Source organism: Aaosphaeria arxii (genome assembly GCF_010015735.1).
Source record: "Aaosphaeria arxii CBS 175.79 unplaced genomic scaffold BU24scaffold_4, whole genome shotgun sequence".
NCBI lineage: Eukaryota > Fungi > Ascomycota > Dothideomycetes > Pleosporales > Aaosphaeria > Aaosphaeria arxii.
Genome location: NW_022983477.1, coordinates 2,425,985 through 2,451,079, shown reverse-complemented (window position 1 = coordinate 2,451,079; position 25,095 = coordinate 2,425,985). Strand labels below are relative to the sequence as shown.

The 25,095-nt window shown below is 48.3% G+C and overlaps 11 protein-coding genes and 1 non-coding gene across 12 annotated transcripts; 6 read left to right on the top strand and 6 right to left on the bottom strand.

Annotated features, from left to right (window-relative positions):
* Nucleotides 1–5: 5 nt before the first annotated feature.
* BU24DRAFT_422423 (TRM-domain-containing protein) lies at nt 6–2,724 on the bottom strand. Its single transcript, XM_033527976.1, has 2 exons — nt 1,159–2,724; nt 6–1,106 (listed from the first exon to the last, which is right to left on the bottom strand). The coding sequence occupies exons 1-2, from the start codon at nt 2,515–2,517 to the stop codon at nt 339–341; spliced, it is 2,127 nt and encodes a 708-aa protein (XP_033384428.1). The 5' UTR covers nt 2,518–2,724; the 3' UTR covers nt 6–338.
* Nucleotides 2,725–2,896: 172 nt separating this feature from the next.
* BU24DRAFT_422421 (uncharacterized protein) lies at nt 2,897–4,936 on the top strand. Its single transcript, XM_033527975.1, has one exon. It carries the CDS (start codon nt 3,285–3,287, stop codon nt 4,515–4,517), a length of 1,233 nt encoding a protein of 410 aa, XP_033384427.1. The 5' UTR covers nt 2,897–3,284; the 3' UTR covers nt 4,518–4,936.
* Nucleotides 4,937–5,689: 753 nt separating this feature from the next.
* BU24DRAFT_193328 (uncharacterized protein) lies at nt 5,690–6,496 on the top strand. The gene is made up of 2 exons (XM_033521727.1): nt 5,690–6,036; nt 6,106–6,496. Exons 1-2 carry the CDS (start codon nt 5,798–5,800, stop codon nt 6,263–6,265), a joined length of 399 nt encoding a protein of 132 aa, XP_033384426.1. The 5' UTR covers nt 5,690–5,797; the 3' UTR covers nt 6,266–6,496.
* Nucleotides 6,497–6,823: 327 nt separating this feature from the next.
* On the bottom strand, nt 6,824–8,986 carry BU24DRAFT_492246 (uncharacterized protein; the record flags this gene model as incomplete). Its single annotated transcript, XM_033533883.1, has 3 exons — nt 8,783–8,986; nt 8,539–8,731; nt 6,824–8,481 (listed from the first exon to the last, which is right to left on the bottom strand). The coding sequence occupies exons 1-3, from the start codon at nt 8,816–8,818 to the stop codon at nt 6,824–6,826; spliced, it is 1,887 nt and encodes a 628-aa protein (XP_033384425.1). The 5' UTR covers nt 8,819–8,986.
* Nucleotides 8,987–10,278: 1,292 nt separating this feature from the next.
* On the top strand, nt 10,279–11,689 carry BU24DRAFT_422419 (uncharacterized protein). The gene is made up of 2 exons (XM_033527974.1): nt 10,279–10,671; nt 10,732–11,689. Exons 1-2 carry the CDS (start codon nt 10,328–10,330, stop codon nt 11,423–11,425), a joined length of 1,038 nt encoding a protein of 345 aa, XP_033384424.1. The 5' UTR covers nt 10,279–10,327; the 3' UTR covers nt 11,426–11,689.
* On the bottom strand, nt 11,613–12,561 carry BU24DRAFT_450686 (uncharacterized protein). Its single transcript, XM_033531047.1, has 2 exons — nt 11,933–12,561; nt 11,613–11,882 (listed from the first exon to the last, which is right to left on the bottom strand). Exon 1 carries the CDS (start codon nt 12,410–12,412, stop codon nt 12,032–12,034), a length of 381 nt encoding a protein of 126 aa, XP_033384423.1. The 5' UTR covers nt 12,413–12,561; the 3' UTR covers nt 11,613–11,882; nt 11,933–12,031.
* An 861-nt stretch (nt 12,562–13,422) lies between these two features.
* Nucleotides 13,423–15,213, top strand: BU24DRAFT_370007 (DUF833-domain-containing protein). The gene is made up of 2 exons (XM_033524416.1): nt 13,423–13,934; nt 13,989–15,213. Exons 1-2 carry the CDS (start codon nt 13,869–13,871, stop codon nt 14,880–14,882), a joined length of 960 nt encoding a protein of 319 aa, XP_033384422.1. The 5' UTR covers nt 13,423–13,868; the 3' UTR covers nt 14,883–15,213.
* Nucleotides 15,214–15,416: 203 nt separating this feature from the next.
* On the top strand, nt 15,417–17,346 carry BU24DRAFT_450684 (uncharacterized protein). Its single transcript, XM_033531046.1, has one exon. It carries the CDS (start codon nt 15,525–15,527, stop codon nt 17,145–17,147), a length of 1,623 nt encoding a protein of 540 aa, XP_033384421.1. The 5' UTR covers nt 15,417–15,524; the 3' UTR covers nt 17,148–17,346.
* A 149-nt stretch (nt 17,347–17,495) lies between these two features.
* BU24DRAFT_t37 lies at nt 17,496–17,625 on the bottom strand. The gene has a single exon. It is a non-coding gene; the product is annotated as a tRNA-His (tRNA).
* A 218-nt stretch (nt 17,626–17,843) lies between these two features.
* BU24DRAFT_450683 (uncharacterized protein) lies at nt 17,844–20,742 on the top strand. The gene is made up of 2 exons (XM_033531045.1): nt 17,844–18,136; nt 18,188–20,742. The coding sequence occupies exons 1-2, from the start codon at nt 18,124–18,126 to the stop codon at nt 20,569–20,571; spliced, it is 2,397 nt and encodes a 798-aa protein (XP_033384420.1). The 5' UTR covers nt 17,844–18,123; the 3' UTR covers nt 20,572–20,742.
* A 297-nt stretch (nt 20,743–21,039) lies between these two features.
* Nucleotides 21,040–21,927, bottom strand: BU24DRAFT_462280 (SET domain-containing protein; the record flags this gene model as incomplete). The annotated part of the gene is made up of 1 exon (XM_033531986.1): nt 21,040–21,927. The coding sequence occupies one exon, from the start codon at nt 21,925–21,927 to the stop codon at nt 21,040–21,042; it is 888 nt and encodes a 295-aa protein (XP_033384419.1).
* A 408-nt stretch (nt 21,928–22,335) lies between these two features.
* On the bottom strand, nt 22,336–23,693 carry BU24DRAFT_441440 (S-2-hydroxy-acid oxidase; the record flags this gene model as incomplete). Its single annotated transcript, XM_033530443.1, has 4 exons — nt 22,336–22,527; nt 22,582–23,034; nt 23,091–23,364; nt 23,431–23,693. 4 exons carry the CDS (start codon nt 23,691–23,693, stop codon nt 22,336–22,338), a joined length of 1,182 nt encoding a protein of 393 aa, XP_033384418.1.
* Nucleotides 23,694–25,095: the final 1,402 nt, after the last annotated feature.

Below are 25,095 nucleotides of genomic sequence, written 5' to 3'. Positions count from 1 at the left end.
CTTTTTATCTTACTCGTAAGTGTAGACTGATAATGTTAGAACAAGTACCATTGTGAAATGGATGTTGTCCATCTGTATTGATTGAGCATTACCTGACGACACGATTACGCGTCGGTAGACCACAATAGAGCCACGCGGGATGATCGACAGATACGAAGAGTTTAGATACAATTTTCCGAATATAAATGCTACAATCATTTTTGAGCTCGGAATGTGATAAGAGTAGGCGGTTGTGTATAGTGATGTCCGCAAGTGAAGATGTCGCAATGAACGATCACTCCACCAATGCAGCCCTGGAGCATCCAAATTGACCTAGATAATTGTTCCTCGCGACACGATCATTTCGCCCGGGACATGGGGCCCCAGTTTTCCCGCGGTGCGAGTTGGTAGCGTACATATTTCCCCCTGTCATGATCCCGTCCAAGATTTTCATCAAATTCAACGGGGAAGTTGGTGCCAAGATATGATGGAAGCGTCTTCTTGGTTTGGTTGGTCTCTGCCGCGCTCAAATCTGCATTATCAGGGTTGCTCGGATCCTCTTTTGCTATATTGACAATGTCTGTTGACGACACTGGATTGGGGTTTGCATTGTCTTGGACAGCGAATGAGCTTCCTTTCGCAAGTATCACATCTCCGGCAGTACCCTTCTTAAGAGCGTTCTTGAGAGGCGCCCTTTGTCGGACCCACTCTAATAGGATATGCCATATTGCAGTCCAAGGAGCATCCGTGCGTATGGATCCAGGTTTACAATGGCTCATCGTGACTCGGAAACCCGCGTGGCGGAGAGCCCCTCTCATAGCTGCAAGGGATGGTGCTTGGCAGTGAAGTACTCTAGATATCGCGCTTGGTATGAAGAAGAATGGCCAGTCATCGATTGCCGCAGGGTCGGATTTAGGAATTATAGGGCCTAGCTGTTTCGTTACCCCATCTTCCGTCGTTTCTGCTGATTTTGCACCATAGGTGATCTCTTCAAGGGCTGTGCGAAGCATGCCTTCTATACGATTATATGTGGGATAAACACTTCGCTCTGCTTCGTTTAATTGAGCCAAAACTCGCTGAATGAAGCCCACGTTGTGGATAGGGCCACCATACATTGGACCCGAAAGCTGAAAGAGTCAGTAACGAGTATTGAATTGCATACGGTCAGTAAGCACTTACATGAGTCTTGAAACCACAGTGTTCGCAATGCTGGTCTGCAGAAGGAGCTGCGGCAAAAGAATGTTTGTATGAAGAAGTTCCATCTCGATTTTGCTTTGCTTTGTTGCGCGCTAGAAATTGCGTCGACCAAGAGCCGCAACCACTGTCGCAGTGGTAGACAATCATTGTTTTACCTGCTAGAAGCTTTACTTCATTCGGGGATTTCCGCACTCGGACAAACACGCGAATGTAGTAGTCGATCGAGAGAGAAAGGAGGGGCTCAATCGCCATGCCATAGCGACCGGCTGAAGAGGCAATGGCGTGCAAAAGTAGGCGAAGCCCTCCCTCGTGGCAAGGCTCTCCCTTAAGAGGCAAACCGCCGTACTGGGAGTATGTCTTCTCCAGATAGCCATGTGAAGCGAAGATTGCTGAGTCTGTGCATGTCACACAGAGCATGCCTTCATCGTTAATTGCCTGAATAGCGGCATCAATAAATGGGGCTGCCGTCCCGTATGGATCCAGATCAATTACGTCGTAACCTTGCTTTTCTATTCGACTGTACATGTATGCAATTGCATTGCCTGTGTTTGCTTGGATCTTTGATTCAAGCTTGTTGTGTTTCACATTGAGTCGTATTGAATCCGTAGCTTTGCTTGACATGTCGTTGGCAGTGATTGATGTGGACGCGGGAATTTCCTGTGCATATCGTAACGCTCGTAACCCTGTTGCAGAAAGAGCATCTAGAATTGTGAACGCAGGCTTCCATTCTGCTGGCTTTTGGAGTTCTTCGACTCGAGGTGTATGTCCGTTTCCTGTTGAGGGCGGGTTTCGAAGCGGCTCCGTCTCAGCATTCGAATCATGGACATCGGCAAGACACCTCTTCTTGCCTGCATCCGTGTCCTGTCCACTGGTCACTGGTCCAGGGATCATATGATCCGATAGTTTCCTCTTCTTCAAACTCAGGTCGTCTGGTTGGGGATGAGCCTCGGGAGGAACCTCGACTTTAGTTTCCACGGTCTTTGCTTTCTTCCTTTCCGCAAGTCTTTGCGCTTTGGCTCGGTATCTCTCATGCTTCTCTGTTTTGCGCTGCACGAGATCGTTCCCATATGTCTTGATGGCAAGAACGCTAAGATCCCGATTGAATTGTTGGATAGGATTGTAAAAGACTTGTTGCCTTTCTACCTCCTCTTTAGAGGATTTTGGGTCTGTAGAAGTGGGTATGCCATGGGGTACTAAAATATAGGCTTGGCCTTCTCTGATTGTGGTGTATGCTTTGCCATCATGGTTGATGGTTTGGCCTTCTTGGGGAATAGCATCAATGGAGTCCAAGGAGGACGGTTTGGCGCTGATATCTGACACAGGGGGCGTTACTGTCGCCATGGTGTATGCTCTAGAACTACGTATAGGTTGAGTTAAGCTACGACGATCCCATGGTATTTGAAAGAGCAATCGGCAGATCCTGGATGACAAACAAAACCGCAGCGATGAGGTCGCCAGTATGAACTCTATCACAAATAATTGCTGTGATATATGGATGTGGCCGGTGGTTGTTCCTTCGTAGTTATTCCCCTTGGTGTCGCGTGGTAGTGTGTAAATTGTATTGCAGTTTTGTAGTCAAAGAAAAACAAAAATTATTCCTTTCCAGGCACGGCCCCCGGTTGATTTTCCCTTATCTTATCAATCAGTGATCATCAGGCCCGTGCACCACTCACCACTCTCTATCGTAAGAACAAGAGGTATCCACTCCCTCATTTGATTACTAGAATCGTGATACCAAGAAAAGTCCTCCCTCTTTCGACTTCAATAGCACGTACGAGAATCAATCCATATTGACTCTTATCATTCAATCGCAAAACAATTCTACATTAATGTTGCAGCCATCGAAATGGTACCTGCCGTCCAAGCCATGGAACTAATAATACTCTTCCTAGGACCTAGGTTTTGCGATCCTTCAAGTACTAACCAGGGGTATTTTAGGCAGCCGTCCACTCAAACAGGCGTCGTTTAGAGCGTGGTCAGCCGTGCCCGATATCCTGTCTCCTTTTAAGAAGAGGACGACGCACTTGGTGTTTCTCTCATCATAGTCGCTCACTACCTCCACAAAAGCACAACAACCAAAAGCCTATTCATCTTCGACCACACACATCATGGGGCGCGGAAACCAATCCACAGCGTACCGTGATGATCCGGATGCCGTTTCCCTCCATACTACACCTGACGATTATAGCTACGACGATGCCCCCGAAATAACCACCTTCCCACCATCGTATGCGGACAGCGAGGCCGACAATGTAGTGGCGCCCACTGCACCTCCGATCAGGCACCTCCCGCCGCCTACGAGTAGAATGGATCATAATGCAGGCTACACGCTGAAAAAGGGAAAGCCTCAAGTGTGTGAAACGCAGACGGTCATGGACCCACGCTACGATACAGATCCTGTCTATCTTGAAGAAGGGGTGCTCAAATTCGCCAATCAAGCACCAATTCCCCTTGTTTACATCATGGGAACACATAAGGAGACGGTGAAACGCGGAGATAAGAAAGAGACCCAAGAGGTTACAGATTTCAGGATTGTCATGAATCTGCAACGGTATCTCTGGCGTGATTTCATCCCTGGCAACAGCTCTTCAATGACCTTTGCGCCCGTGAGCAATGGGGACAAGACATATCGTGGAGGGTTCAAGAAGACGAGGGCTCCTGGCTTCAAGCAAGATATTGAGGTTGGGTCGACTGCACCAACAGCTCAAGAGTGGTATCACCGGTATTGTGCATCATCATCATTGCTTCGTGTCTTCCGTTTCCGCCGTGAAGTCGTTGGATTTGATGAGACATTTTTGAAGAACCGTATCGAAGGGCTCATCCGGAGCACTAACTATCGGGGTCATCTTAGCATCACGTTTCCTGTGGAAGACCGGAATGTCGACATATACTCATCGAACCGTATCAATGAATGGCGACTAAAGACATGGATCCGCTGGGTATTCTACTTAACATTTCTCTGGATCTTCACATGGCCTTACCTGTTCTTCGCTACCAAACGATATGCTGTTGTCGTAGCTCAATGGCCATTCTCCTTCATGGACCAGGACGGCAATAAGATATATTCCACGGTGAGCGAGGAGCAATGGTTTGAGAAATGGCATATCGGCATTCGGCGCTTGGTTTTGGACCGATTCCAGGGAGAAGCCAGTGAAGAACAACTTGCCGGCGTCATAGCTCGTCCCGCCGACCCACCCATGCCTGGCACCATTAGTACTGGTCATGCCGGTATTGACAACGCTGTTGGATACTTACAGCAAGGGCTTCAAGTGGCAGGTGCCATCTCTAGAGGCAACAACCTTTCGAGAAGTCTACAGGGCGGCTGGGGTTATGACTGCTGACCAGCACAACATCCTGAATCCCGATATGCTTCCTCAATACCATCACCAATAGGCGTGTCGAGAGCACCCCTTTCATACTACGAGTACTGTGTCTAGTTGGAACGGGCCAGGTATGATGCAGGCGTCCTCGCCACAAGCCTCTCTGGCTAGGGACAGGGCCGTTTCAAGAGACTGAAAAGTGTAGAAGTCTTTGTTGTTTTGTTTTTGAGAGCAAATTGAATCTGAATAGTCTACTCTTGCTGAAGAAGGTGCCGTACAAATTTCCTGCTGATCATCCTCGAATGCTTTCTGAATTGAGACGGTACGCACTCTATGCTAGACACTTGGGTTGCAGATACGATATCAATAGTTGCTTGTACGAGTAACTGTAGACAAACAGAAATTGTGTTGTCTTCGTGCTACCTGACCACGCATCCAACAATATTGTATTTATAGTACATGGCCGCCAGTGCCTAAGCCATATGTGGGCGATAGTGCTTCCCCGTACTACATGACATGACCTCAGTCTCCACACTCACTCATGCTTTCCAATTCCGATTCCTGCGTATCAATACTAATGGCTGCATTCAATATTGAAACACAGGCCTGTGCTGCATGTGGACTTAGATGATCAGCAGGCATTTGCCATATGGTAAAATTCTAGTACCATGTTGACTAGATGCATACGCACTGCAAAAAGGGTGGTGCGGAACAGCTTTGCCTTGCACGGCAGCATAGGTAGGGTAGGTATCTTGCAAGTTGCACGTATACATATGTACGTATGGGAGCATACATCATGGCCCTCGTTCACATTTGGCAATTGATAATGCTTAGCTTGACTGCAAAAGGTTATTCTCCTCAGCGATCTTTGCAGGGAGGGTAAATGCAGCCCGGTCAGGTGGGTTGCTCTATGATCAAGTCGGCGCTACGCCGCTACCTGATTCGCCCCGCAGCTACTGCATGCTCACAATGGGATCCGTGTTCGTACCTCGTAACCATTCTAGGGCCCAGTTCATCATCGATATCGGTGGATTCGGCATGTCAATTCCATAATATCAATCGTCACTCCATGCGATCGAAATAGGATGCATTGTCACGACTGGTTCGACTACGCTAGTACCAGAATCCCCACCGCACCGTCATCAAGATCCGCGTAGGACTCTAACTATATTATATATAGAGCTCAGGTATTCCCATACATTCCCGGAATCAAACGTCGTGAACACTTCACCTTCTCTCGACAGCTTATACATATACCACAGCCATATACCAACAGTCGCTACCTTGCCAACTTCCCCACCATGAAGAACTTCGCCGCTGCTATCCTCGCCATCGTGCCCTTGATCGCTGCTGCTCCAGCATGCCCTGCTCCAGCGCCCGAAGTGACTGGAAACGTCCGCATCTGCACCGGTGAAAACTACACCGGCACCTGCATCTCTGTCGAGGCCCCTAACAACCAATGCCAACAACTCTCCGACCCATACCTTAAGAACGTCGGCTCTTTCAAGGTCTCTCCTGGCTGGCAGTGTAGAATTACTTAGTAAGTTACCGTCAGCCTCTGTCTGCAATAGAATCATGTGGATCGAAAACATACTGATGTTCATCGCAGCTCTGCGGAAACCTGCACACTTCACGGCGATGCCTTCATCCAGCCTACTCCTTCGGCTCCTAACCTGCACGAGTTCAACAACCCTGCCACTGGGGAGACTGTCGATGCTGGTAACCAAATCACCAGCTATCTTTGCCAGGAATGCACTGCTTGCCAGTAGGTTAACGTAATTGAACGACTAGAATAGGTTTGTGGACAGGTCACGCTATTTGAGGTCCATTTATGTTTGATTTGTATATGGAATCAACGAGATATAGTCATGGATACTACGAAATAATACGATTAATGTTTCCATGCTCACATGGACCCTAAGAACAAACAGGACTTACTTGCTTTGGGATATTCGGATGTGGCGAGAACGATCATGAGATAAAGTGGGAGATGCGTGTTGTCATGCATGTACACGCAGCCCAACACTATTTGGAAATTACACATCCATCAATAATCATATCTCGTGTCCTACTTTGATTGAAAAAAAAAACATCGGTTACTGTTTGTATGCACAAGTCTCCGCCACACGCGTGCTACTTTGCACACGGTACACTTATTGACCACGGCGATAGCAATGTGCTTACCATCTACAAAGATTGGAGATATGCGATGAAGCAATAAGACCATCCCTTATGATCTTGAGACAAGTGGTAGCGAAGTAGCATGCAAAAGAAAGGGTATTTTGCAGCCTAGTCTAGCTGAGTTTGAGCGCTTGTTTTTCTCGATTTCACGTCCGAGAACAGTCTGAACTGAAACGCGCAAATTCCCCATTGGCCGATGTTTCATCGTTACTGGTGTTACTCTGAGTTTCTCGCATGACAGTTCCGCGTGGGATGCTTCTCTTTCCTGTAAGGCCAGTGGTAGGTGTAGCGGGTGGGGCTGTTGTATTGCCTACTGCCACCCCAGGCCTCGGTGAAGCTGAGACTTGAGATTCCGACGTAGACGACTGTGCTTGCTTAAGGGGTGAGTCGGAGCGAGTAACGTAGTTATACTTTTTGGGCAAGCTCGAAGTCGTTGTCGAAATCTCTCTGGAGATAGCTTGCTTCCGCAACGAGTCCGTGATAGGTGAGTGGACTCTTTTCATCGGAAGATCGCCTTGCGATCTGTTTCTGATTGAGTCAACGAACTCATGATTAGACAAACTGCTTCGGCTAGAGGTTTGACGTCGTTTCTTATGCAGTTCACTCCTGCCCTCCAGTCGAGCAACAGCCTCAGCAATGGCATCGCCCCTTTCGATGATATTCGACAGGCTCTGCGACGATACTCGATCCCTGTGTCTGCCCTGTGAGGTTGATTGTAAACTTCCTTGAGTCGCCGGCCTTCCGGTGCGCAATGGCCAATCGGCCGGCAATGGTGGAAGTGGTGGCACTTCCTCCACAATGACTGTGTCCCGATCCGGACTCCAAAGCGAAGGTTCGGACCCAGCATGAGAGACCTGACCACTGTGCATTGAAGAAGTGCGCCTAACTTTATAATGTCCAGTTGTCGGGTCGACTTCGAGGACTGAGGAAGGATAGCGGAGTGAGTCTGCCAGCGTGCGGGTATCGTCAAACAGTGGCCCATCAAATTCCTCAATCGTTTCGTTGGACAAATTTGCGCACCGCAGCCGGGCCAATGGTAAAGAAACCATACGCCGAAGGTTCACCTCTTTACCAATGACATTGATATTGTAGCTGCTAGGGGTACGGCCTTTGGAATACGATCCACCCTCTTTCGCGCCATCAGGAACGTGGAATCTGAGATCAACGCGAGTTACGGCGTAAAATATGACAACGATGAGTTCAGTTAAGAAGTTGAGAAAATAGAAACAGAATCGAGACAAGTACCACGGAATCTCCACAGGCCGACCACTAGGGGAGACAAGCCTAGTGGGAGGTAGCCATGCTACAACGCATCGAAATATCTGCCCAATCGATAGTATCGTCGTCGCAATCAGAAGAATGGCGATGTTGTTGCGCAAACGACCCGCTCCAAATTTGTCGACCTCATTCCGTGGGATGAAAAGAGATACGGCGACAAGTACGATTGGTGCAAAGCAAAACGCCGCGAAATAGGTTATCCCAGTGAGTTGGAAGTTTCGGTCAATTCGAAGTACGTCAACGTTCAAAGTGAAGAACTGCTGAATGGATGCTACGATCAGGAGAACCAGACAAAATAGTAGCAGGACAACGCCAGATCGGTGTATGAGTCTGTACGTCGTTGACCAACCGGAATTCGGATGCTGAGCCCGCACGATCCGCTGTGCAAAGAACCAATTTACGATGTATAGGATAACCGTTCCAACATAGACGAATACAGTCGCTGCGATACCCAAGCTAATGTCGTTGTTGTGGCAGGCCCATGCTAATCGTAGAGACATGGTAATTACTCTGATTTTGCAGAATCCTAGCCGCATGTCAGTTTCGAATCCGAAAAGGAGTACGGATCCCTTATGATCAGTACCAAACATTGCCCCAGAGAACACAAATTTGTGTCCACGCTTTTGGCCAGCCCTCATTATCCTCATGTGAACGATAGCGAATATAACGTAGAGGGCCAGGAATACTGCGGTGATGGGAACATCGGGGTTTACAGTTGGTTTTCCCCCTAGGCCTGCTATTTGTGGTGCATAAGGCGGCCCAGAAGGTGAAGATTTCTACCGCGAGAGTTAGAATGAAGCCGCGAAAGTAACGAACTTTGTACATACCCGGCGGAAATTACGATCATGCTGTAACAATGACATCCTGGACAGTGTCGAGATATGGCGTAGGCCTTGATAGTTACCAAGTGAGTGAGGCTTGTCCTTGGACTGCCTGTCATAACAGAGACCACAACATATATGAGAGACACCCACGCAGGAAAATCAGTAGGGTGGGGCCGGAATAGGTTCAGATCTGGAACACTTCTGACTGGTGTGCTACGAGGCAACAAATGACTGATGACGAAGGCATATACAGAACAATCAAAGCAGGAGCATCAGTCTATTGGGCTGGTGCCAGACAGGACTTGGAGAAGTTCACTTGGATACGAGATAACCGGTGGTACCAGCATTAGCTGTTACTAAGATTGGTCCAGTCTTCGAAAGACCATGTACGAGCATGTAGGGACTATCATTAATGCGGGATGTCGACTTGTGTTACCTCGATTTTCAAACCCATCAGGACAAACTCTAAGCTTGTAAATCCATTGGATGCTCTGCTCATTCCTGATGAATATTAAGCATTCTTGCACCGCCTGGTCCCACCATTTACCTAGAAGTGGAATCTTTCTGGCTCAATTCGAGTCCATTGAAGTGTATCATCGAGAAAGTATCGTATATGTAATTGAACACTAGTGGCGCGTGGTGTTGTGCCGAAAACAGCATCAGCCGTACGTCGGCTCTCCTCAGGTATGCCGGAGATCGACCATGGTCTTTACTCTTGGCTTGAGATCCAGATCATTGCACTATGATTGGGCTTCTCCACGAATATCTCGCATATGATTGATATGCAAGATGTAATTTTTAGTTTGTCTTACATGCAACTATGTTCTTCGGAGAATTGCCGTCCTCGTTAATGACATGAAGCCTGAAACTTTAACACCATTTGTGAAAGGGCTACAGAACTGCCCAGGAATGCTAACATCTTACCGGAGTACACCTCCGAAATTTAATCAGGCGGACAATCGATTCACTAAAAGGCCTCGGCTTGTTAACAATATTGAGCTCTACACTAAATAATTGCTGTTTTGATATGTATGCTGTGCATTTATTACAAGCAAGAAGAATTAGCTTCAAGACTTAGAGAGACTCCACACCAACCGGCTTGATGACATTATGGATGTTTCTCGGAGATCAAAAGTTATTAAATCCTCTGGGAAATAATTGACTTCTTCAAAACAGTGGCCTGTATAGTTGGCATGCTGAGGGTTTCTAGACCAGAAAGAATTGGAGACTACCTAGGTAATGATGAATGAGATCAGATATTCTATTCAAACGAAGCCAGCGAACGGTATCAAGACATTTTTACTAGAAACAACGGCCTTTATTGGAATGGCGATCATCAGCAGCACGAGAAGGGGTGTGCTACAGATCACTAGCTTGTAAGTATTCGTAAATAGGAATTTGATAAGTTTCTCGTCCAAAGCAAGACAAACAAACCCGGATTCTTATCGATAAGTAAGAGGTGAGCTCGGCCGCCAACCAACTCACCTCACCACAGTACACTTCCTAGCTCCTACAAGTGTCTCTATATATCACGTCCACATTTTAGGCATGCATTCACACGAGCACGCGGCTCTAAAAGTGCATTCGCGATCACGGTCACAGTCACCCCACGGAGACGAATATCCTACCAAGCATTCCTCGCTTCGTGCGCGGTCGCGTTCACCCCATCGTCATGATCACCACGACCACCACAGGCGCAAAAGAAGACGTCATTCAAAATCTCCATCGCAGCCCATAGCACTTCCGTACAAAGCGAAACTGCTCACGAAACATCACTATGATGAATATAAACCCTTGTTTCAATCATATTTAGACATCCAAAAACAGCTCCAACTGGATGAATTGGATGAGCGTGAAGTTAGAGGCCGTTGGAAAAGCTTCGTCTCACGATGGTGAATTCCCCACTTATGAGGCCCCTTTTTATGGCTTCACGGAATATTGACAATTCTGAGGAATCGCGGAGACCTAGCGCGCAGCTGGTATGATCCTACGATGTTGAAGATAGCAAAAGACACAGTTTCGTCGTATCGGAGGCCGTCACCCGATCGCAACCTGCGCGACTCGCCCCAACGAAACTCCTATCGACCGACGGACCAAGAGCCTCCAGGGTCGCCAGAGAGCGAAGACGATATAGGTCCCGCACCACCGAGCCACCTCTCATCATCCCGTGCCGTTGGCCCAACAATACCTCGCATGGATGATATCGAGCTTCTCAACGAACAGCGCCGAGAAGACCGCGCCCGCGACAGATCCGATTACGTCGATGATATTCGCCACGAGCGTAAGCTAGATAGGAAGTTGCAGAAAGAGCGTCTGGAGGAACTTGCTCCCCGCGCAGATCCCGGATCACGCGAGCGGAAATTGGAGAAGAAGGGTGTGACAACAAGGGCGATGCGAGACTTTGGCGATGCGAAAGAGGGTGGGGAAGTTGAAATGGGAGAGTCAGATCTTATGGGAGATGATGGCGATGCCCTCAAGCGACAAAAACTGGAGATGGAACGGAAGAAGAGCGAGCGAGAAATTCGTCGTGATGAAATTATGCGAGCAAGGGCAGCGGAAAGGGAAGAAAGATTGGCTGGTCACAGAGCCAAGGAAGCACAGACAATGGAGTATCTCAAGGCCATTGCGAAAGATCGATTTGGATAGACCATGACTGCGGGCATACTCAGCGGAAGTTACAGAGAGAAACTTGTTATTAAAAAGTGTAGCCGGGTAAAGGCTGCAGAATCGGGGAAGGACTCTCAAGCGTGTCCCTTCCGGAATGCTATTCTATAAAGAGGTATCAAGTGTCTGACTGAATCAACAAGCACTCGCCAAAAACTCCAAATACCATGCAAATGCAAAATCCCGCTCCAACACCTATAGAAGTATATAGCTCTACTCGTCGTCTAGGATGGAGCTTGCAAGTGGGCCGAAGAAGGGGACCTCATATCGATCGAGGGTTTCCGCTGTTATGAGTCAAACATTGCTCGAGGTGTATGCAGCATTATGTGCACCTACCATCTTTGTAGGCGTGCATTGTGAGAAAACCAATGAGGCCGAGATCGCCTATGAACAAAAGCCAAGAGATTATGCTCGACCAGGAAAATATGATGTGGACAACCTTTATACTCGTTAGATGTCTAAAGATCCATGAGCATGGCTGAGACTTACGAAGATGAAGGCGAAGAGAAGGCTTGATTGCCATGCATGAAACCTGCACATTTGCGTGAGCTCTGAAGTCTCGTCCAAGATGATCCCCCAAGGTCGGTCCTACCTCACGTAGTCACTCTTGTGCTCAAGAACCAAGAGCATAACACCTCCAGCTGGCGGGAGCAGAAGATATGCCAGGCAAGCTTCATAATCCATCCTCAATCCAAGTCTAGTCTCGAACATGTCGACATCCTCCCTGCCCCCTCCGAAACCTCCAGGGGCGGCATTCCAGGCTACTCGCTCTGGTTCTTGCTGTTGCCCACCAAAGTAGTCGCGCTGGCCGAAGGACTGGTTCGAGGGCGAGGTTACAACGGCTGTGCCAATGTTGCGCGTGCGATCAAGTGATGCGCGAGGAGATATTACTCCAGGAGAAGCAGCAGGTGGAGGTGATAGGGTTCGCTGGGTTTCGGGGATATCTTGGTAAGGCGCGAAGTTGGCCATTCTGTGGGGAAGGTGGAGGTGGATGTGAAGATGGTTGGGTCGACGGATAGGTTGTAGTATCGGGAGTGGACACAAGGGAAGCGCTCAAATAAAGAATCTTTGAAGAGGGATTGCGACACGTAGGGCTGAAGAAGTGGCATGGATGTTGCAGTGTGAGGCAGAGCAAAGGGAACAGTGACGCGTTTGGACCATCCACCCACCCACCTGCCGCGGGCCGGGTAGAGCAGGGATTGCCCAACTCCACCCCATACACAGTAGAGTATGTACCTCGTACCCTCGTTCTATGATTGTTAGTATGTGTTAGTCACTATGAAGGTAGTAAGTGAGGTACGGAATACTAAACAGTATAAACATCCAACTATCTTCTCGACTGAGAATGTTTACAATTGAATGAATCCCATGTCCCTTGGGTAAGGGTCCTGGGAACGTCGACTAGTTACCTCATTATTCACGTACAAAGCACAGTCAGTCACCTTACACAGTACAAAAGGAGGGCACGTGAGCAACCCCAATGGTTCTGGATTAAATACAGGCAATGCAATGGAAGCTACCTTGCACATCTCATTATCTGCGCAATGAATACTTGTACCGAGCCTACTAAATATTTACGTGGCTCGCGAATTGATTCAGAGGTTGGTGAGGGAGTGTACATAATACTGTACATACGGAGTACAGTACAGAGACGAGACGTAAGGGCGGTTACCTACGAGGCCAGCCAGGTAATTACGAGTAGGTACCTACCTAGGTAAGAGCGTGGTAGGCTATGGTATCCAGGGAGGTAGTCGTTTCATCTCAACTTGACAATGATACCTAGACTACTCGTATGAATATCAGACACTCCGTACACATGACAAACAAACACAGGCTACAAGGTACCAATTCTGATGGCATATAATAGTATATGCTGTATGTACGGGGTACATGCACCTGATAATTGATTGATTAACCTCGGGTTCCCCATATATCTCGCTTGCCCCCATCATTCGACCCACTACACTACCTAATCCGTAGCTACTCACCTTTGTGTGGCAATCAGATGTGTGGAGGCCGAATCCTTCCCATTCTCCCACGGCTGGTAGAGGCAAGCCTTTGGCTTCCAATCTCTGCCACACACTCTGCCCATCTTGACCATATACTTACTTAATTACTCACCCCATTGCCCAAGCCTCCATCGTGCCACATCACCTCACATAATTCATGGCAGACGCCTAGTCTCGGTGCTGGAACCACGTGTATAAAGGTAAGGGACCGATGTTTGTTGTCGTTCAAAGATCACACCGCCTAGCCTACAACTACTTGTCTACGTACAAGTTAGGTACCTTATACAACAACAAACAACAAGCAACAAACAAGACATCACATTATTGAACTCCACCTCCTTCAACGCATTGACTTCCATCAACCACCATTTCTGAGGATTGAAATCGCCCATACATAAAAATTGTATCCTTTCAAGATGTGTATTGCCGTTATTAGCACCGAGCATCCGCAATACCCGTTTATTCTCCTCAACAACAGAGATGTATTGCTCCCTACTCCTCGGTACTTGACATTACAAGCTGACGACGATTCCTAGGAATACCTACATCGACCCACACAAGAAGCTACATGGTGGCCTGAGCCGGATACTCACGTCCTTGGGGGTTATGATCTGCACCGCCCTGCTCACGGGACCTGGTTTGGTTTGACTCGCCAAGGCCGAATCGCTGTTCTTACCAACTACCGCGAAGTCGATGAGGAGCTAGTCTTCGGAGCAAGAAGCAGAGGCTTAATCCCAAATGCATGGCTCAAATCGGATCTCAAAATAAACGAAACGCCTCTTCAATTTGCCAAGAGATTGGTTGAAGAAGATGGCGTGAAGGGAGTGGGAGGATTTAGTCTGTGCTATGGACTGATCCAGGACGTCGTGAAAGGCGGGACGAAAGGCCTCCAAATTGTTTCCAATCGAACGCCAGACGCCGAAGGGTTGATTTACCTTGCAGGACAGCCAAAGGAGACCCATGCCCTAAGCAATGCTGCATACGGCGATCGTTCGTGGCCAAAAGTCGTCAATGGTGAGGAATGGACAAGAGCCGCCATCAACGCCAGTGTCGAAAAGAATGAGACCAGGGAACAGTTGGTGGAACGACTCCTTGGAGTCTTAAGCACCGATACCATGCCGAGGCAAAAGGAGAACGAAGAGTGGGATATGTATTTGAACCAGTTGCGCCATTCCGTTTTCGTGCCATCCATCGGCAGAGATCACCTCGAAGAACACAACATGCCTGCCCATGAGATTGGTGATGTGGTCAAGCACAAGGCTGTCGACGCGACAGCTGGGTGTTATGGGACCCAAAAACAAATTGTCGTGCTGGCAGACAAAGAGGGCAAGGTGTTTTACCTTGAACGAACTCTTTTTGACAGAGACGCAAGTCCAATTGAGCATGGAAAGGGAGATAGAATCTTTGAGTTCCAAATCGAGAATTGGTGAACGAATGTTCCCACCAGAGGCTGTTAAAAACATACACATAGAAATGTAAATTCGAAAGAAGTGGTCCTTTAGACGCATCTGGATTAAATTATCGATACTCTCACTTTGACGAACTTGCCTAGCATGAATCACGGCTTTGAACCGAGATTAGGTTGTCTATCGCTGTTGCAGTCGACGCTACGTGAGTGACACTTGCCATCCTGTATAGTGATCACATTATTTCACAAGGTGATAGCCCTTGAACCTTAGATTCCTTTCTGGTCTGCCTGCCTGTTCGCGTATGTTCGTGGCATTCGGATTTATCATCTTCACTGTTAAGCCCGGACCTGGGAAATAAATACACAAGAGAAAGTAGTTGGGTATATCATACGAAAATACAGAGAACTGTCAGTCTACAACATGTCCATCTTCGTGGTGGATGTTTCCAGTCGCCCCAAAATAGTACTTACACATCTGATGGAAAGGGCTTTGGCCCTTGGCGCGTGCGCCCAGTGACGTCTTTCCGCAACTCGGCTCTGTTTGCTCACCAAACATCCGCCTACAACTACACGAAGTAGCTATCAACTACAACCATCATGTCTGATTGTACGTGACATCTATCGACTTAGCCATCCTTTCTACCATTCTATATTGCCCCAAATCATGGCCTCGTTACCACCTCGCGCGGTCTCCCAGCGTCGACCGTCGCCGCGTGATGATTCCGCCTCCTTGCAACAGCAGACGCCCGCCCGAACAGGCAGCTCTTCCACGACATCTGAAGACTCGCAAACTGTCTTGCTCAACTCTCCCTCTTCCTCATCTAGAAGTGCGCACAACACCGACCTAGAGTTCTCTAGAATATCGCATCCACACACCACGGACGAACCACCGCAGCCGATTACAGAACCTCGGAGATGTTGGATATGCTTCAGCGATGAGACTGAAGATGATGAGAACACATCTGAATGGCGCTCTCCATGTCCATGCGTCCTCGAAGCTCACGAGAAATGTCTTCTGGATTGGATTGCGGATATGGAAGCCCCAAACTCGAGAAGACGTGCCGGAAGTCACCAGAGTAAGATTTTGTGCCCGCAATGCAAGTCAGAGATTCGACTAGAGCGCCCAAGTAGTTTGATTTTGTCTGGCGTGCGGGCGATAGAAATGGCAACCAGCCTATTTCTGTTGCCTGGCACACTCCTCACGGTCGGAAGCGCCGCCTACTCGACCCTGGCACTTGTCGGACGAGCACATGTGTACCAGATATTCGGTACACAGGATGCTTTGCAAATACTAGGACCGCTTTATGAAGCACCGGATATACACAACAACTCGCTAGGTGCACGGTTTTTGATTGAGCTGCGAGATCACTGGCGACTGCATCTTGGGCTTCCAATGATCCCCACGGCGCTCATGTTGAGCAGGTCGACGTTTGCAGACTCATTCCTGCCGTTCCTACCCCTTGTGTTTTTCGTTGGTAACGGCGGGTCCAGAGATGAGCTACTCCAAGTTTCATGGCCCCCGAGTGCCGCCTTCACGATGGCACTGCTTCCCTACGTCCGTGGCATGTATAACACATACTATGAGATGGTCTGGCTCCCTAGAGAAAGAAGATGGCTCAAGGAAATACAACCCCGCGCTGACGCCGATGTGGGTAACGACATAAATGCCGAAGTTGACGGAGGTGATGAAGATGGGAACGTTGTCGAAGAAGCAATTGAGCTGGAAGTCGACTTGGGCATATTTGGAGATTGGAACAATGGTGGAGCAGCAGACAACAACGGCGCCGATGAAAATCCACCGGTACCGGTCGCACGCGGGCCTGGCAATCCACCAGAGGTGGCTCCAGTGGGTGACATGGACGCTGACGAGGCACCACCTGTCGAGGCAGACAATGCTGCCCCCGCACCGAACGTTCCCCAGGCCGTACCCCAGGCCCAACCAGCTGTTCCTCTGGAACAACGTGTTCGTCGTGAGCGAAATATCGCTTTCAGCGCCACTTCTTTTGCACAGACTATCCTTGGTGCAGTTGTCTTTCCCAGCATTGCCGCAGCAGTTGGAGAGGCACTAAAGCTGGCACTGCCGAAGAGCATGGTCAATCCTCCTTCCACAGGAAAGCCAACAGGTTTCTTGCAGACGAAATGGGGTCGGAGCATTGTGGGTGGATGCCTTTTCGTCGGCATCAAAGATGCCCTTATGCTCTACGTGCGATGGAAGATGGCACAGAATCACCGCATGAGGAGGGTGCTGGATTATGATCGCAGCAGAACTAAAGGCAGGAATAAATAATAGGTCACTGTTATCGACCGCACTTTGTAGAAACAGCATGGCCGTATAATGATTGTTAACGAGTAGGCATAACCACAAACGTGAGACGGCATGGCATTCGTGATGAGCACAATCTCGCTTGTAGTATAGATAGGTTCACTACTTTATATGGAATAAATGAATCGACATCAGGCCTACCGCTTGAATAGTTGCTCAATGTTCTTCACAAGAGGTGCAAATGTAAAAAAAAAAAATCAGAACGGGCAACTCCAACTCCGTTCCACCTGCCACTTCTTGGATAAGAGTTATGTTGAAGTGATCATCAACGGGCAAAAAAGGCAAAAAAAGATGTCAAGCTAAAGAGCTTTTTGGCGGTACTGGGAATCGAACCCCTTCAAGGAAGTCAGTACACTGTGACTATAAATCTCCATTTGATAGGAGGCCAACTTACAGGCTGGCGCGGCCACAACGCGACGTCATACCACTAGACCATACCACCTAGTGAATTGATGTTGATTTCGAGTTCAAAGTACAATATGAACCCGGTAAAACATTCGTACGGCTCATTCTTGGATGATAGGTTTGAATTTTCAGATGCGGGGTAAGAATCTTTCCGGGACACACGTCAGTTGATCGAATTATCGTGGATGGCCTGTGCGGTGGGACCGGCGTTTTGTCTCGTCAAGTTAGCTTTGTGGCGCCTGCCCACTTACATTCTCGCAGACACGCATGGACCATTCCACATTCCTAGCAAGAAGTGTGCACTGCTAACTACCTAGGTAGATACTCATACCAGGCAGGATATTAGGTTCATCAATCCGATTCGCCAATAGCATGTTGCACCTCGATCGTGAGAAACGAGTCGCCGGTGATTAAGAAAGTTGTCACAAGTTACAAGGCTTTCCAGGACCTTCACATTATCGAAAGTTCGAAAATTTTGAGCCTTGCCAGCACTGGCCGTATCTTGAGCATAATAAGTTGCAATTGACTAATCTCAATGACAGAACCAGGTAGCAATATTTCTCTCTGCTGTGTCGTCCATTTGATTGACCATCTTACAGTGAGGGCTAAGCGGAGTGCTCGTCAGAAATCAACTAAATCCTACCGAGTCCAAGACCAGTACAACTTCTTGGACAAAAACAGCGATGATGAGGATGATGATGGAATTAGTTCCAGAGACAACGTTGGAGTGGAGAGAGGCGAAGACGAAGACGACTTCGTACCCCAAGACCAGGATGAGCAAGAGGACCCGGATGAATTCCTAGAGGACGAAGCGCAGAATGAGCAATCTGAGCAATCCTCTGGAGATCAAGAGATGGAGTACTCCGAAGAGGATGCAGAGCCATCGGAAGAGGAAACCGGCCGGATTGGTTTTCAGCAGCGTGCTCGTGTAGGCACATCGGAAGTGCCAATCTCCTCCGCCGCTGCGGGAGTTGGAATGAGGCCTGTGAAGCCATTCGCCAAACACCAGGGCACCCGCGTAAAGAACATGGGCGTCAGCCCACTCCACTCGAGAGGTGTGGACGATTGGGCAAGGCGCGGAGGGCTCGAGGTTCGGCTAAAGGATCTCTTCGGCTCGGAAGTGAAGGACCTGACTGCAGTCTTGCAAACAAAAGATCACTGGATGCATCAGGAGACATTGCCTTCAAGGAAGGGTGGATCCCTGAGGCGATCATTTTATGTGGATGAAGCTTCGAGGGTCGCAGAGGTCATCAAATTCAGGCAGTGGTATGCTAGCACCGGGTCAAAGATATTTCTGCAACATCAGCACATCAGGCATATCAGACGTGAAGAAGCGGATATATATCTTGCCAATGACGGCCCGGAGTGCTCCAATATCCTGCTTGGTGCGATCAAAGGTCCTCAACTCCACAGTCTGAAGAAAGCAGCCTCCATAAGCACCGCTCTTCCTTTCGCAAAGAAAGACACCAAACGTGGTTGGATCCTCAATCTCGGCACAAAGATCGTGGAGACTCAATGGGCCTCAAACGAAGACGGTAACACGCAGTACCTTGCGGTGTCCGTGGAACAAGCCGCTAAGGTTGCACATAGACCGATGGAGAATCCTCGAGCGCCAGCATTCACAGCGACGGACTCATATCCTGCATCGATCCAGATATGGGCCTTTAGAGCTACCAAAACGGGCGAACTTGATCCATCAATCGAACCCCAACTTGCGCTAGTCATATGCACTGATTGGGGTTCTCCAAGGCACTTCCAATGGTGTCCCGTAGCTGCCTCTGAACAGGTCACGAAGAGCGACTTGGTCCACCTTGGGCTGCTTGCGGGAGTCTGGTCGGACGGAAAGGTGAAGATCCTAGACGTGTCCTTTCCAACGCCCAAAGATGCATCGTTCGAGACCCAATATATGCACTTTTCTAAGGCGGCTTTTGATGTTCAACTTCCCAACACTATTGCATCATGCTTACAATGGCTCTCCCCTTTCTCTCTTGCTGCTGGCACGGCAGCCGGTATGCTCGGGGTATGGACACTTAATCGCCGTTCGAAAACGTTAAATAACATCGATGATGCCGAATTTGACTTGCAACCTTGGTTTTACAAACAGCTTACGGACACATATATGCTAACGGTAGCTTCCGGATACCCATCGCTGCCTTCATATGTCTCCATCACGGGCACCGATGGTTATGGGAGGTTGTTCGATCTTAGGTCGCCCACAGCAGATTGTGTTTCAACAGCACGCGGTCGCATCTTTGCGACGATTCAAGCATGGCACGAGCATACTCAGTCGTTCCTTATGCCAGATGAGAATTACCTCTTCCGCAACAATACTGTGCGGAGGTACTACACAAACATTTACAGTCTAAGGGTAGAGAGTCAGATTGTATGTTGTGCTTCGAGTCCCGTGCAACCAGGTGTCTTGATTGGATGTGCCGATGGAATGGTCACGTCGAGCAACCCTGTCCCTAAGATATTAAACTCAAAAGAGATCCCATGGCAGCAAATATGGTTCACCCATGAATGGAGACCGTCTGTGGATAAGCTGTCGTTGAGGGTGCGGAATTCGATTAGCGAACCTCGAGAACAAGCTGAAGATTCGCCCAGGGTCGTGGCGGAGGCTATAGCTGAAACTACTTCTGCACCAACAATTACGCAAGGGAAGATTTCAGAAAACTCGGAGCGACCTAATATTACCACGGAGCCTATTGCTTCACGGACGCCACGTTCGGCTGACCTCCCGGAAGTCCTCTCAGCACCACTGGCCCGTTTTAATGAAGGCTACCGTGTGCAACAAATAAACATGCAATACTTGAAGCCCGGAAAGGCTCGCAAAGATGTAAAGGAGCAAATCAAGTACGTCACTATCTACGAGGAGCCGTCTGCCGTTACTTCATTGGCCTGGAACCCAAATCTCAAATTCGGGACATGGGCAGTTGCTGGGATGGGTGACGGGTTGCTTAGGGTTGAGGACCTTGGAGTCTAAAGTGCACAATGGCAGTACCTATAGATCTCCATAGCATCCGCACAATCTTGATATAGCACGTGTTAAGGAAAATCTCCGAATAAATTCCAGAAGAAGAGTTATGAAATCATTATCTCATGCACAACTTTGTGGCTGAATTTGACAATTGGGAGTAGCTGGAAGCTTGTTAAGAAACAAATTCGCACTCACCACATTAGTAATGTGATGAAGCAGTATCATTGACCCCCTAATGCTTTACATGAGAGCATTTAGATTCTTGCAAGGGTTTAGACCTTTTGAGTAGTTCTAAGTGGTAGACAATGGAAACCACATGAAGCTGTAGACCCCACCGAGATTAAGGCCCAGTTCACTTGATGTACGACTGTATGTCTGCAGTGCCTTCAATCATGAAACATCGATTCTGGTCAGACCATGAAACGTGATATGAAAGAATGATTCAATACTGGGGCATTTTCTGATCACTGCCGCCTACATCTGTCTTCCCTGAGTGTTGGTTTTTGGCTCCTTATATTTGCACCCCTTGCCACATCGACAATATTTTCCCTCATCTTTCAAGCTCTCCCAATAGCTCTCACCATAGTCTATGAGTATTTCTTCTCCGGCAACGATTTCTCTTTCTGCGACGATAACGATACGCTGGGTGCTGCCGACGCGTCGAAACTCAAAGGCCGTGTTTGGTCGGCAAGAGTGATTGATAAAGCGAGTCCATGAGCCGACTCGTGCTGCATCGACAAAACCGATCAAGGATTGATCGTCTTCCTGGCTAAGAGGTAGCGAGAAAAAGTACGTGCAGTCGGTTCCTTTCTTTTGGACTGGAATGATTTCTCCAAAATATTCTCCTAGAATTTCGCCGGACTGGTGCGATCGCTTCGAGATTGTCGACACACCCAGTATTGGATTTTTCCACCATAGCTCTATCTCTCGATTCATCCAAGAGGTATTGTTGACCGAGTGCCAATCAGGTGTGACGCAATCGCACGGTTCACGGGCGTTCCGATGGCCCATATCCTGGCAATTCTTGCCTTGACAATCCTCAGACCATTTAAGCTTGCCAGCTTTGTACGATCTTTCGTCGTATTTGGGGTGACGAGTGCCGCGGAGGATATCTCGCGGCCAGTTCAGATATCGAGGCCAACTCTTCGGCTTTCTACGCCGTTTCCAATTTTTCGGGTCGATAAAGTATTGGAAGACACACCGGGGTCTTATAATTTTGTTGTTGTGCACAAGCTTCGAGGTTTTGAGTACTTGTTGGGTTGATTTCGTCCCGGGGTTTTGGGCTTGAATGCTCTTCAGATACTTGAATGTTGGACAGGCACGCAACAAATCGCGAATTTCAGCATCGGTCATTTCCGACATTGTGCAAAGATTTTGATAACTGTAAAAGAAATGGATTCCTGAGGAGGATATAATAGTGACGTGGATAGATTTGTGTTTGTAGGAAACGTTGGCCAGCAACGATAATTGTGAAGAGAGTGTTATGGAAAATCAACGTGAAGTCACGACGACAAGAGTCATGAGATGGAGAACCATCATCTCTATTGTAATCAGATTTATTTTCAATATACTGCGCTGCGTAGAGTCCGAAGATTTTATAATCGTGGGACAGTAAGATAACAGGACAATAGGACAATCAATAGTGAAGCGAGAACAATAGCGCAGCTTGCATTGCCAAACGAAAATGATGCGCGACAATAACAAAGTTTGCTTGAATGCTTGAAAGAACTGAAATCTTATTGATATTTTGCAACGCAAAAATGATTTGATCTAATCTTCCATAATGTATACATCCGCTTCCAGGGCCCTAGTGTTTAAGACCTTAGGTGAGATGTTCTGGATGTCATGAATACCAGCCTGAGCAGCATCCGACGCAATTTCTTGCTTCAAGATTTGGATGGCCTTTGTGACACCTTCAAGGCCATATGTATTTGCATACATAAACGGACGACCGAGACCAACCTATTGTCTGTTAATACTCGCTCGTGAAGTCAGGAACCATCCATTTATACGTACAGCCTTCACACCAAGGGCAAGAAGCTTTAACACGTCGGCCCCATACCGGACCCCGGAGTCAGCCAGCACTTCTACCTTCTTGAAGACTTCAGGCGCGTTGCGGTGAATCTCGTAAGCGATCTCCAAAGGTGAAGGTGAATGATCGAGTTGCCGGGCACCGTGATTTGAGATGTAAATCGCCTTCACGCCTTTCTCGATAGCAACGAGGGCGTCCTCAACTGTAGAAATTCCTTTGGGAATGATGGGAAGGCTAGTACGATTCTTCATTTGATCATAGATGTCCCATGTCAAAGCAGAGGTCACCGCATTTGCGTTTGTTGTGTCGTAGCGTGCTGCTCGATGGCGCACGGAAGTGGCTGGGGCATCAATCGTCCAAACAATAGCCTTTGCGCCTGTCCTTTCGGCACGCGCAATCTGATCCCATGTGACCGACAGGTTGCTGTTTGTGTAGATCTAGTGAGGCATTAGAGAAAGGCCAAGGCAGAAAAAGCTATGGGGGGTTTGCATGCCTGCTGGAAAATAACCTGAGGACCATTGAGAGTATTATTGCTCTTTACAGCAGCAAGCTCTTCGATGGTTTTGGAAGCATAGAGTGCAGCAGTGTAGAGGGTGTTCTCACTACCTGAAGCCTCCACAAAGTTCAGCTCTGCTCGCTCCGGATCCGCGTATGCTCCACGTGCAGCTGGTGCGATGAAGATGGGCGCAGAAAAATTATATCCCAGGATCTGTGTGGCCAGTGTCTCATTGACTTTGGTAACATCGGTGAGCATACGAGCCCGGAATCTTTTTTCAAAATGCCATTAGAGTGCTGATAGGGGAACATCGAGAATGCTGGGCACCAATACATACTTGACTTTGGACCAGATCTCAAGGTTGTTGCGGTAGGAATATTCACCTGCGGAAGCAGTTCTATAAAAGGAATATTGCTGGTTATCAAGTTTCTGACGAGCAGCGAAGTCGAAGTCGGGAATTCCACGAATGTCTTTCAGTGCCGGCTGTGTTCCTTCGGTCCAGTTCGTACCGGAGAGGAAGGTCTCTAACCCTGTATCAGGCTCATTCCAAAATGGCTCGGCGGCCGCGACGAGACTGGCAAGATACAAAAAGGAACGCATTGTGATGCTGGGCAATCAATGGTAAGCAGCACTCTAGTACGCTATATATAGATCAGAACAGTGAGAAAAGAATGGAAGAGACCCTGAAGGGACTGTTGGAACTGTCTGCCTTTAGCTGCTGCATCGAAAGAATACATCGTGGCCGCCCTCCTCTTTATAAACATCCCAACCTTGCCGCAGCAGTACTTGTAAATTAATCAATTTAGCCTTCCGAATATGGTCCTTGGATTCCGAATTCCTACCTCTCTCTCTATGCATTGCTAATCCGTTCGTAAGCCAGCGCATCGCTTCCGCTTCCCTGAGTCCTGACTTGAACGAGGAGGTCGATCTCTTGGGGGACGTCTATGGCGCTTTGAGCGACACGAACATGGACCCACGCGGTCTCTGCCGAGATCGCATTTCGCTGGGATCAACTTGCACCATTTCGAAACGAAACCGTTTTGACTTCACTGGAATTGGCACCAAAACCGTGCTAACAAGATTTGACAAGCCCTAGTAAAACCACCGATTCGCCGTTCCAGCGTCCGTTACTTGGTTTCTAGTAATTATATTACAAGTACAATCTGCCTCTGCCTCTGCTTTAAACGAGCCCACTTTTCCCTCGGTCCTTTTGATAAGATTTGTACCCACTCCACTTCCCTTTAGATCAACGGGCAAAGGTTTCCTCCGCAAAAATGCAACATTGGCGCACTTCGGCGTCGGCATAAAGTACGGTCGATTACCTCAGCCAAGACCTATAGACAACTTTGGAAGCTGGTATTGCGACGGTACTACCGCTCTAGGTATGTCAAACCCGCGAGAGCGGTTACGAATCCGGCATTGTTTCCTGTCCTTCGATGCAATTTCTCGACCACCCATGGAGCTACTTCGGCAACATCATATGGTCAGAGGCGAGGTCAGTAGACCACTACTTAACATTGTTAAGGCACAATGGGATTGTCTCAGTTCAAGCAAATGTCTTCTGGGCACTCTACCAGAAACACGAGTTGATCGCGATCACTGCATATCGCGATGTGCAAGGACCAATGGCCCAGGTCGCGCGGTGTCATGTTCGAGAACTTTAGTCTGTGTGGAAAATTATGATCTGATAAAATTTGATCTGCATCTTGATGGATGCGAACTCAGCGAACCGCTTCGAGGATCATGTGGTGCCGGTAGACCCATCCTTGCGACATCGCCATGAGTAATGGGCATTTGATGTACCATCTTGCCCATGGCAGTCTGTTTAACCCTTGTTTCGAGCAGTTGGAAGCGCATCAAATTGATCTTTTAGCTGTCATGGCAGGGAAAGCTCACGAGGGCAGAGTCCATTACGTTTGATGAACGAACGTTGATAATAGAAGCACAAGTATCTTTGAATAGTTCAGTAAGGTGTTTATCTACTTAACCATGCTTGACTGTA

Bases quoted from the DNA above. Each gene is read 5' to 3' on its own strand.
- BU24DRAFT_422423 (XM_033527976.1), bottom strand. From the start codon at position 2,517: ATGGCGACAGTAACGCCCCCTGTGTCAGATATCAGCGCCAAACCGTCC. The intron at 1,107-1,158 runs GTAAGTGCTTAC...TGACTCTTTCAG, and splicing joins ACTGTGGTTTCAAGACTCAT to CTTTCGGGTCCAATGTATGG.
- BU24DRAFT_422421 (XM_033527975.1), top strand. From the start codon at position 3,285: ATGGGGCGCGGAAACCAATCCACAGCGTACCGTGATGATCCGGATGCC.
- BU24DRAFT_193328 (XM_033521727.1), top strand. From the start codon at position 5,798: ATGAAGAACTTCGCCGCTGCTATCCTCGCCATCGTGCCCTTGATCGCT. The intron at 6,037-6,105 runs GTAAGTTACCGT...TGTTCATCGCAG, and splicing joins TGGCAGTGTAGAATTACTTA to CTCTGCGGAAACCTGCACAC.
- BU24DRAFT_422419 (XM_033527974.1), top strand. From the start codon at position 10,328: ATGCATTCACACGAGCACGCGGCTCTAAAAGTGCATTCGCGATCACGG. The intron at 10,672-10,731 runs GTGAATTCCCCA...GACAATTCTGAG, and splicing joins AAAAGCTTCGTCTCACGATG to GAATCGCGGAGACCTAGCGC.
- BU24DRAFT_450686 (XM_033531047.1), bottom strand. From the start codon at position 12,412: ATGGCCAACTTCGCGCCTTACCAAGATATCCCCGAAACCCAGCGAACC.
- BU24DRAFT_370007 (XM_033524416.1), top strand. From the start codon at position 13,869: ATGTGTATTGCCGTTATTAGCACCGAGCATCCGCAATACCCGTTTATT. The intron at 13,935-13,988 runs GTATTGCTCCCT...GACGATTCCTAG, and splicing joins TTCTCCTCAACAACAGAGAT to GAATACCTACATCGACCCAC.
- BU24DRAFT_450684 (XM_033531046.1), top strand. From the start codon at position 15,525: ATGGCCTCGTTACCACCTCGCGCGGTCTCCCAGCGTCGACCGTCGCCG.